At 40.1% G+C, this 12,214-nt stretch overlaps 1 protein-coding gene across 1 annotated transcript; it reads right to left on the bottom strand.

The window, feature by feature from the left end:
• Positions 1-7,469: 7,469 nt before the first annotated feature.
• LOC123777615 (olfactory receptor 7G1-like) lies at positions 7,470-8,408 on the bottom strand. The gene has a single exon (XM_045774381.2). It carries the CDS (start codon positions 8,406-8,408, stop codon positions 7,470-7,472), a length of 939 nt encoding a protein of 312 aa, XP_045630337.2.
• Between the last annotated feature and the right edge of the window lie 3,806 nt (positions 8,409-12,214).

Here is a 12,214-nt window from a genome sequence, read left to right as displayed (position 1 = left end):
TTGTGCCATGTACCTTGGGCTGGGTTGTAAGAATAAATCAAAGTTATACAAATCACAGGAGAACCAGGAAGTTTAATTCTTCTGTCACCAAATGCTTCTGACATGATTAGATAACATAACAGCCAAGTATATTTTAACTTAGAATTGAAACCTAACTTTTATTTTTCTTTAGCCTTTTTATGTTTAACAAATTATTTCAATTCTTACTTCAATGTTTTTCTCAGTTTCATAGAGGCAGAACCTGAGACAGAGGTCAAACTTTTATACTGTTTGTATGGACGACTCTCAGAAGAAGGAAAGTCGTAGAATATGGATAGCTCAGAGAGTGGATAGAAACACAACTGTGATCATATCTAGAGACTGGCTTCGACTTGATCCTGTGATTAGACCATGTCAATTGAAACCCAAAGTCAGGCCTACAGTGAGGCAAGAGAGCTCACCTTTCACAGCCCAACTTAGTAATTATGGAGACCAGTCACTGCTAAACCATATTCCATTGAGGCAATATTAGCATCCACTATACTCAGTTTCATTATCTATAAGAGTGGCATAATGATATCATCACATTTTGAAATAATTGTAAGATATTTGTGCTTCATCAAGGAGGAAGCCTTCAGTTCTAATAAGAAAAAATTCGTATCTCTAATATGGTCAAACGGGAAACAGTTGTTGGTCATTACTAGGACTTCAGAGACAGGGAACGTAAAACAGGGGAGTAGGTTTCATGCCACCTCTGCATTTGATGGCTTTGCCCTTGGACTGGTTCTCCTCAAGTCGCAAGGTGGTGGCAGCAAATATAGATGTCATGCTTGAACGTGATGCCCAGGGACAGATAACCGAGAATAGGCCTCTCGATGGAGTCAATCAAAGCACATCTACAGGAGGTGAAATGGGGGCCCTCAATATGATATGTCCACATCCTAATCCCCCTCATTTGTGATTAGTAACTCATATGATAAAAAGGATGAATGATACTGGAACTTGCTTAGAAAAAGGGTCTTTGCAAAGGATGCACTTATACTGGGCTATCTGGGTGGGCCCTAAATAGAAATCATATGTTTCCTTAAAAAATAGGTAGAACTGAAGAAGATAGAGAAAAGGAGGCGGTGATGTGACCATGGAGACAGATGTTAGATTGATGCCACCAGTATTTGATCTCCAGTATTTGACCATTTTTATCCTATAAAACTGTCATTTTTATCCTACAAAACTGTCACTTTAATAGAACCCTAATGTATCTTTTTTATCACTCCTTTACATTGCCCAATACTACATGTTAAATAAATTTGACCTAATATTGGTCTGGTTAAAAATTTAAACTAAATGAATTCTCACCAACACCAGCCATATGACAGAAGAGGAGGTTTCTGACCTCTCTCCTCCTGGGAACACACTCACCATACAGGTACACACAGATTAATTCCCTCTGAGAGAAATCCAGAAACTGGTTGGGTGACTCCTACGTATCAGAGGACTGAGAAAATACCTACCTCTAAACAGGGAGGAAAAGCTGAGGTATGTTCACACCACCCATCTCACCCCTAGGATAGCACCTTACAACCAGGAGAGAATCCCCAACCCAGCTTATCCCTGAGGAGTGAAGGGTTAAGACCACACACACAGGGCCCCAACTGATATGGCAAACCTGAGGGACTGGCTCCCAAGTCTTCTAGCTTTGACAGCAATGTGGCTTGGCTTTTCCAAATCCTCAGATACCACAGAAAATCAAGAGGCAGTTTTTACAGGGGTACATGAGTATTTCTCACGGTTATCCCCCTGGGCCCAGCACAGAGGGAGAAGGTAGAAACACAAGGCTTCCACTTTTTCCCTGGAAGGTGTTTGACTACATACTTTCCCAAGGGTTGGGCTCTAATCAGCCTGTATCTGTGATCTATTGGGCTCCTCTGGAAGCCTGAAATGGCTTCTGGATATTTCCAATGGAAGTATCAGATGTCCTGATTTCACACTATTCTACAAAATTATAGTAATCAAAACTACGTGATACTGACAGTAAAGTGCACACGTAGACCAGTGGAACAGGACTGAGAAACCAGAATAAACCCTCACATATACAATCAACTTGTATTTGACAAAGTAGCCAAGGATACTCAAAGGAGATGGGATAATCTCTTTAATAAATGCTGTTGGGGGGCGCCTGGGTGGCACAGTGGTTAAGCGTCTGCCTTCGGCTCAGGGCGTTATCCCAGCGTTCTGGGATCGAGCCCCACATCAGGCTCCTCCGCTATGAGCCTGCTTCTTCCTCTCCCACTCCCCCTGCTTGTGTTCCCTCTCTCGCTGGCTGTCTCTATCGCTGTCGAATAAATAAATAAAATCTTTTAAAAATAAATAAATAAATAAATGCTGTTGGAAAAACTATATATCCCCATGCATTAGAATGAAATTGAACCCCTGTCTTAGACCACTCACAAAAATTAACTCAAAATTATTAATGACCTAACCATAAGACCTGAAAACCATACAATTCCTAGAAGAAAACTTGGGGGGAAAGCTCCTTGACATTGGTCTTGGCGACAATTATGACACCAAAAACACAAGCCACACTGCAAAACTTAAAAAGTGTATCTACATCAAACTAAAAAGCTTCTGCACTGCAAAGAAATCATGAACAAAATGAAAAGCCTCCCTATGGAATGAAATACTTTTAAATCATGTATCTGATAAGAGGTTAATAGCCAAAATATATAAAAAACATATAACTTAATAGCAAAAAATAATCTGATTTAAAAATCAGCAGAGGAGATAAATATTTTCTAAAGAAGACTTATAGTTTTAGCAGTTTTTTTGGTGGAGTCTTTTGAGTGTTCTATATATAGTATCATGTCATCTGCAAATAGTGGAAGTATTACTTCTTCCCTGCTGATTTAGATGCCTTTTCTTTTGTTGTCTGATTGCCATACCTAGAACTTCCAGTACTATGTTGAATAAAAGTGGTGAGAGTGGACATCCCTGACCATAGAGGAAAAGCTCTCAGTTTTTCCCCCATTAGGATATTAGCTTTGGGTTTTTTTTATACAGATGGCTAACAAGTTCAAGAAAAGATGTTCAACATCACTAATCACCACAAAAGGCAAATTAAAACCACAATGAGATTGGGGCGCCTGGGTGGCACAGCAGTTAAGCGTCTGCCTTCGGCTCAGGGCGTGATCCCGGCATTATGGGATCGAGCCCCACATCAGGCTCCTCCGCTATGAGCCTGCTTCTTCCTCTCCCACTCTCCCTGCTTGTGTTCCCTCTCTCGCTGGCTGTCTCTATCTCTGTCAAATAAATAAATAAAATCTTATAAATAAATAAATAAAACCACAATGAGTCGTCACTTCACACCTGTTAGAATGGCTTTCATTGAAGGACGAGAGATAGCAAGTGTTGGCAAGAATGTGGAGAAAAAGGAAGTCTGGCATACTGTTGGTAGGAATGTAAACTGGTGCAATCGTTATGGAAAACAATATGATCCCTCAACCCCAATTCTGGAAATAAAACTGAAGGAGGTGAAATCACTATCTTGAAGAGATATGTTCCCATGTTCATTGCAGCATTAGTTACAAGAGCCAAGACATGGAAACAATCTAAGTGTCCATCAACAGATAAATGGATAAAGAAATTTGATTGGTATATGTATGTATACACACACACACACACACACACACACACAGGAATATCATTCACCCATTAAAAGAAGGAAATCCTACCATTTGAGACATATGGATGGAACTTGAGGGCCTTATGTGCAGTGAAATAAGACAGACAGACAAAGACAAATACCATATGATCTCACTTACATGTTGAGTTCAATAATATAATAAAACATTATTATTAAAAAAAAAACCTAATCCCATAGATACAGAGAATAGATTGGTGGTTGCCAAATGTGGGGACTGAGGGATTGGTGAAAATGGGTATCGGTGGTCAAAAGGTACAAAATTCCAACTATACATCATGGGGATGTAATAAATTGTGTTGCATATTTAACAGTTGTTAAGAGAGTCAAAGTTTTCATCACAAGAAAAAAAATATTTTTATCTATTTATGGTGATGAATGTTAACTAGACTTATTGTGGTAATCATTTTACAAGATATACACATATCAAATCATTGTGTTGTACACCTGAAACTAATGTAATGTTTTATGCCAATTATACCTCAATTTAAAATATTGAAGATAGGACTACTATATAACCCTGTAATTCCACTTCTGGGTATATGTGCAGAGGAAGCAAAATCAGTATCTTGAAGTGATATCTGCTCTCACATGTTAATTTCAGCATTAGTCACAATAACCAAGATATATAAATAACCTAAGTGTCTATTGACAGATGAATAGAGAAAATTTGGTGTACATACCATGCACTATTATCCAGCCACAAAAATAGAAAAAAATTCTGCCATTTTGACAACAGCTCAATAGAAAAATCATAAACTGGTAGTCAACAGAGAGTAAAAATAAATGCCCATAAATATATGAAATGACACTCAATCTCATAGGGAAATGCCAAATAATAAAATAATTTTATGCCCACTAGACTGTCAGTATAAATAAAAATGTGTTGGTGCTGATATGGATCACCAGGAATTTTGGTGAGCATGTTAAATTATCCAACCACTTAGAGAAAATCCTTAGAAATATCCAGAGGACTGACTTATTTCACTTAGCATAATACCCTCTAGTTCCATACACATCGTTGCAAATGGCAAGATTTCATTCTTTTTGATGGCTGAGAAAGATATATATATATTTTTTTATAATGATTTTTTATTATATTATGTTAGTCACCATACAGTACATCCCCGGTTTCTGATGTAAGGCTCGATGATTCATTAGTTATGTATAACACCCAGTGCACCATGCAATACGTGCCCTCCTTACTACCCATCACCGGCCTATCCCATTCCCCCACCCCCCTCCCCTCTGTGGCCCTCAGTTTGTTTCTCATAGTCCATAGTCTCTCATGTTTCATTCCCCCTTCTGATTACCCCCCCTTTCTTTATCCCTTTCTTCCCCTACTGATCATCCTAGTTCTTATGTTCCATAGATGAGAGAAATCATATGATAGTTGTCTTTCTCTGCTTGACTTATTTCACTTAGCATTATCTCCTCCAGTGCCATATATATAAATCTCGCACATCTTCTTTATCCATTCGTCTGTCAATGGACATCTGGGCTCTTTCTGTATTTTGGCTATTACGGACGTTGCTGCTATAAACATTGGGGTGTATGTGCCCCTTCAAATCACTATGTTTGTATCCTTTGGATAAATACCTAGTAGTGTAATTGCTGGGTCATAGGGTAGTTCTATTTTTAACTTTTTGAGGAATACCACAGGATTCCACTCATATGTGGAATTTAAGAAATAAAACAGATGAACATAGTGGAAGGGAAGGGAAAATAAAATAAGATGAAAGCAGAGAGGGAGGCAAATCATAAGAGACTCTTAACTCTAGAAAACAAACTGAGGTTGCTGGAGGGAGGTGGGTAGGAGGATGGGGTAACTGGGTGATGGGCATCAAGGAGGACACTTGATATAATGAGCACTGGGCTTTTTATACAACTGATGAATCACTAAATTCTACCCCTGAACCAAATAATACAGTATATGTTAACCAAATTGGATTTAAATTTAAAAATTAAAAAAGAAATATCCAGGGGCGCCTGGGTGGCACAGCGGTTAAGCGTCTCCCTTCGGCTCAGGGCGTGATCCCCGCGTTATGGGATCGAGCCCCACATCAGGCTCCTCCGCTATGAGCCTGCTTCTTCCTCTCCCACTCCCCCTGCTTGTGTTCCCTCTCCCGCTGGCTGTCTCTCTGTCAAATAAATAAATAAAATCTTTAAAAAAAAAAAAGAAATATCCAAAGGAGAATAGGTATATTTATATACATAATAATTCTATCCCATGTATAAAACATTCTCCTTTCCACCATGAAATGTATATAATATTCAAACAGATTTATTTATAAATGAAGAAGAGTACCAACCAAAGTATCTTTCAACCTCACAAGAATACTGATCTTGTAATGTCTCCATACGTAATATAATAATAGCAATGAAAATAAATTACTGCTAAAACCAACACTTTTGAACCTCAAAAGCACAAAGATGGAAAAACAATCAAGACCCAAAATGCAACCATTAAGATTTAACTTTTAACTTGTTCAAAAATAAAAAAATTTACAAATTGGATAGGGATACATGCGGGTGATAATAACATTGAATCCCACTGCCCATTTTAGAGGGCAACTGTGATCAAATACTGACAACTTTATAGGATTCAACCTAATAGAAGAACATCTAACAACATGATTAATACAAAGTTCAGTATAGTGCTTGTCACCGGGGAGAGAGAGGGTAACGTGGCTTGGACACCATCAAATGGACTGTCTGTGGCACGGCTTCATTTCCTCACCTGGGTGGGAGGTACATGTTTTACTATTTTTAAAAACCATAGATAGATTTTATATACTACTTTCTATATATTTTAACAAGAGAACTTCAGGAAAGGTCTCATGTTCCAGATTCTAAATACATTCTTCCATAGATTTCTTCCACCTGTTGCAACCATCTGGTCCATAAGGGGAGCTAGACCCAGGAGGAAGCCACCACCTGGAGGAACAAATGAAGCCTTACTGTCCGGTTCTTGTATAGCCCTACTTCTGAAGTCCTTACAATGAAAGAGAACTCTTTTTTTACAGCTTTACGGAGGTATAATTAACAAAATCGCATAAAGCGAGGGTGTACAATATGACGACTTCTATGTATGCACTGTGCACTGATTGCCACAAGAACGTTAATTAACACATCCGTCACCTCATAACCCTCTCTGTGTTTTGAGCATATTAGAGTCAGGATTTCTTTTTCTTATACAACCAAAGACCTTCTCACTGATAAAATTTAATGATCTCCCAGCATGCCAAACTACTAAGATAACCTAATAATGCCATTTTAGATGTCATGGAACTGAGTGGTTGCTGATGTTGCCCCGCACAGGTACAGTTTCCAGCGACTGGAATTGGTGATTACTGAATCAGGGTAAAAAATATCAGCACCTGGCATCCTAGCACTTTCAACACTGAAGTGCGATTCTCATGGCATGATCCCAGAATCAGGTAAACTCATGACACCCTCATTTAAATTCTTTCCCTGTTCTATCCACCTTATCCCACTTCTCTTCTGAAAACACATCTCACAAGATTGCTATGACAAGAATCCCTGACTCAGGTTCTGCTTTGAGGGAATCTGACTCAGAAACTGAGATTACAGATTTGAAATCACTTGCCACACACCACATTGCTTGATAAAGTGCAGGTTAGTTTTCCGCATCAAATTAAAATGCACATGGCCATTATGCTATCTCGTCATTTCAGAAGATGATGATGCAAGAATCAGATATTCTAGCTCATCATGTATTTTTGTCACTTTGACTCATTCTAGAAACGACAGTTGAATGCCAGTGACACAATCACAGAAGAGAAGGTGTCCTACATATAAGTTTCTTCAAGGCTCCCTTCATGTCCCTGTTCCTCAGGCTGTAAATGAAGGGGTTCATCATTTGAGGGACAGCGGTGTACATCACTGAAGCCACCGCAGTGCTTCTGGAAGAGTCAGTAAGAGCAGAACTAATGTACACCCCCAAACCTGTCCCATAGAACAAAGACACAACTGACAGGTGAGAACCACAGGTGGAAAAAGCTTTATACTTTCCACCTGCTGATGGCATTCTCAAAACAGAGGACACTATCTGAGTGTAAGAGAGAATGATTCCACACAGAGGAATACCACCAAATACGCTAGTTGCAAAATATATCAGGATGTTATTGATGAGGGTGTCAGAACACGCAAGCTTGATGACCTGAACCACTTCGCAGAAGAAGAGAGGGATGTCAAGGTCTGTGCAGAAGGTCAGCTGCAACACCATCAGACTGTGCATCAGGGCATCCACAATGTTAATGCACAAGGAGAGTAGAACCAGCAGGCCACAGAGGTGGGGGTTCATGATGACTGTGTACCTCAGGGGACGACAAATGGCCACATAGCGGTCATAGGCCATTACCGCAAGAAGAAAACCTTCCAAACCACCAAAAACCAGGACAAAGCAGACCTGGGTGAGGCAGCCTGTATAGGTGATGCTCTGATTCTGTGTTTGGATGTTCACCAGCATCTTCGGGATGGTGGTTGTGCTTAAACAGATGTCAGTAAAGGACAGGTTGGAGAGGAAGAAGTACATGGGGGTGTGGAGGTGGGAGTCGGAGCTGACAGCCAGGATGATGAGCAGGTTTCCCAGGATGGTGACCAGGTATACGCACAAAAACAGAATAAAGAGAAGCGGCTTCAGTTCTGGATCCTCTGTCACTTCCATAAGAAGGAATTCTGAAACCCCTGTTTTGTTTCTGGGTCCCATGTTGTTGATGAATCTGATAGAAAAGGTGGAGTGAGAACACAATCAAATGTGTGTTTTCTAGACCAGCAGAAGGACCATCGCCAGAAGCAGACACTATCTTAGGATAGGATGGAGGCTAATAGAGAGAGATAAAAAGTAGGTGCCTTCAGGACGCCTGGGTGGCTCAGTCAGTTAAGTGTCTGCCTTTGGCTCAGGGCATGATCCCAGGGTCCTGGGATCAAGTCCCACATCAGGCTCCCTGCTCAGCAGGGAGTCTGCTTCTCCCTCTGCCTGCCGCTCCCCCTGCTTGTGCTCTCTCTCTCTCTCTGGCAAATAAATAAATTTAAAAAAAAAGAAGTAGGTGACTTCTGTATGCATATTATTCTGCTCCTTTAACAAAAACCTGAAGCTGATACCACAGAGTGTCATCCATTGTTAATTTCCACAAGAGTCAAGAGGGGGCCATTTTTTAAAAAATTACACTACCTATACTGTTCTGATTACTTGAAACGTTTGCTAATTTTATAAAGAGAAACAGACTCTAGAGGCAGCTGAAGATTCTGTCTGGATCCCCAAAGACCTCAGAGGAAAGCAACTGAGATAATAGATAAGTATGTCAAGAACCAGGAATATTTTATTGATGTACAATACACATAATAAAAATCTACCATCTACAAATCTAAAAAAAAAAAAGAAACAGGAATGGGAAGATAAAGTAAATTTTACCAATTTCTTGCTTCCCACCACCATCAGATTGCAAGTAAATGTCAGATAATTTTATAACAGCCATCCCGTTTTATAAAAAGCATATTTCTACTCAGTAGGAAAATGGTCCTGGCTATAGTAGAGACTGAGTGTGGTATTAGTAAATCAGCAATACTTGAGATTGGTGTAAAGTACAAGGAAACATGTGAAGATGACAGACAGGCAGGAGGACCCTGGGTGACATGGTTCTAATCATCTGATGCATGTACTCTTCACAGCTTCCTCTGGATGAAACTGTAGTAAAATATCTGCCCTCATTTCCAAACATTGACTAAGGACATTGGATTACCTGATGGGTATCATAGTAGAATGATTTGACATTTCCTCTGAATATACCAAATGGAAGATAAATACTCAGGAAGGGCAGAAAGACTGAGTCGCCCTTGGGCTCCAGGGCAGAAGAGATCATCTGCGAGATGAGGCTCAGGTGTGCTACTTCTTTTCTGGAGAAGAATTGTTGAAGCAAGTGGTCACAGGCAGATTGAAGTCTCTGTATCTCTAGAGGTTCAATTTCCAAAGCTCCTCATTAGCCAAGCAATTTTATTGTCACTGTGATCCAGGGCAGTGCAAATCCTTCAAGGCCAAGACTCTAGAGGGAGGAATTCAGGATGACTGCTTTTCTGATTCTGAGGCCAGGTATATACAATTCACTCTACAATATGTTTAAGTAAATGGAAAAAAAAATCCCAAAATGTATATGGAATCACAAAAGACCCCAAAGAGTCAAAGCAATCTTGAGCAAGAAAAACAAAGCTGGAGGCATTACACTTCCTTACATCAAGCTACATATCAAAGCTATAGTAATCAAAACAGTATAATATTGGCATAAAAACAGACACATAGACCAATGGAATGGAATAGAGAGTCCATAAATAAGCCGACACATATATAGTCAACTAATCTTTGACAAGGGTTCCAAGAATATTCAATGGGGAAGGGGTAGTCTCTTCAACAAATGGTATTAAGAAAACTGGACATTGGGGTGCCTGGCTCAGTTGGTTAAGCGTCTGCTTTCAGCTGGGGTCATGATCCCTAGGGTCCAGGGATCAAGCCCTGCATCAGGCTCCCCACTCAGCAGGTAGCCTGCTTCTCCCTCTCCCCATCCCCAATCATGCCCTCTCTCTCTCCCTTTCTCTCTCTCTCTCCTCAAATAAATAAATTAAATTTAAAAAAGAAAAGAAAAGAAAACTGGATATCTACATGCATAGGAATGAAATTGGATGCATATTTTACACCATACCAAAAAAACAATTATGAATGAAGTCATATGGTATTTGTCTTTCTCAGTCTGACTTATTTCACTTAGCTTAATACCCTCTAGGTCCATCCATGTTGTCTCAAATGGCACAATATCATCCTTTTTTATGGCTGCCTAATATTCCATTGTGTATGTATACCACATCTTCCTTATATTTTTTCATCTATTGATGGATGAAGAGGAGTGGGAGATACAGGCTTCCAGTTATGGAATGAATAAGTCATGGGAATAAAAGGCACAGCATAAGGAATATAGTCAATGATACTGTAATAGCAATGTATTAGGATAGGTGGTAGCTACACTTCTGGTGAACATAGCATAATGTATAAACTTGTTGAATCAGTATGTTGTATGCCTGAAACTAACATAGCATTGTGTCAACTATACTCAAATTTAAAAAAGTAAAAGTAAAATAAAGAGATATTTTAAAAATCAACTTGAATGGATTAAAGAATTAAACAGAAGACCTAAAATCATAAAACTCCTAGGATAAAACATAAGGAAAAAGCTCCTTGGCATGGTCTTGGCAATGTGTTTTTGGATATGACACCAAAAGCACAAGTAACATAAGAAAAAAATACACAAGTTGGACACATCATACTAAAAAGTTTGCACAGCAAAAGGAAAGAAACAACAAACAAAATAAAAAGACAACCTACAAAATGGGAGAAATATTTGCAAACCACACATTTGAGGAGGACTTAATATCCAAACTAATAGCAAAAGAAAAAAAAATAGTAACCCCATTAAAAAAAATGATGGAAGAACCTAAAAACACATTTCTCCAAATAAGAAATACAAATGGCCAACAGGTATATGAGAAGATGCTCAAAATCACTAATCATCAGGGAAATGCAAATCAAAACCACAATGCGAAATCACCTTACACATGTTAGGATAGCAGAAGAAGAAGAAGAACAAGAAGAAGAAGAAGAAGAAGAAGAAGAAGAAGAAGAAGAAGAAGAAAGAAGCAGCAGCAGGAGGAGGAGGAGGATGAGGAGAAGGGAGAGAAGGGGGAGAAGGGGGGAGGAGGAGAGGGAGAAGGGGGAAAAGGGGGATAGGGAGAAGGGGGAAAGGGGGGTGGGGGAGAAGGGGAAAAGGGAGATGGGGGGGCGCCTGGGTGGCGCAGTCATTAAGCGTCTGCCTTCGGCTCAGGACATGATCCTGGCGATCTGGGATCGAGCCCCACATCAGGCTCTTCCGCTGGGAGCCTGCTTCTTCCTCTCCCACTCCCCCTGCTTGTGTTTCCTCTCTCGCTGGCTGTCTCTGTCAAATAAATAAATAAAATCTTTTAAAAAGGTGGGGGATGAGGGGGGAGAAGGGGGAGGAGGAGAAGGAAAAGGGGGAGAAGGAAGGAGGAGGAGAAGGGGGAGAAGGAAGGAAGGGAGAGACAGAGAAAAAAAAGAAAGAAAGAAAGAAAGAAAGAAAGAAAGAAAGAAAGAAAGAAAGAAAGAAAGAGGAAAGAAAGAGAGAGAGAGAGAGAGAGGGATGGAGGGAGGGGAGAGGGAGGGAGGGAAGGAAGCAAGGGAGGGAGAGAGAGAGAAAGAGAGAGAAGGAAGGAAGGAAAGAAGGAAGGAAGGGAGGGGGAAAGGAGGGAGGGAGGAAGGAAGGAAGAAAAGGAAGAAAGGAAGAAAAGAAAAAGAAAGAAAGGAGGGAAGGAAGGAAGGACGGAAGGACGAAGGGAAGGAAGGAGGAAAGGAAGGAAGGAAGGAAAGAAGGAAGGAAGGAAGGGGGATGGGAGGGAGGAAGGAAGAAAGGAAGAAGAAAGCAAGAAAGCAAGAAAGCAAGAAGAAAGAAAGAAAGA

The sequence above is a fragment of the Ursus americanus genome, chromosome 14, assembly GCF_024610735.1.
Source record: "Ursus americanus isolate L20-20 chromosome 14, mUrsAme1.1.p, whole genome shotgun sequence".
In the NCBI taxonomy this organism is placed as follows: domain Eukaryota; kingdom Metazoa; phylum Chordata; class Mammalia; order Carnivora; family Ursidae; genus Ursus; species Ursus americanus.
This window is presented reverse-complemented; position numbering and strand designations above follow the sequence as displayed.

Bases quoted from the DNA above. Each gene is read 5' to 3' on its own strand.
- LOC123777615 (XM_045774381.2), bottom strand. From the start codon at position 8,408: ATGGGACCCAGAAACAAAACAGGGGTTTCAGAATTCCTTCTTATGGAA.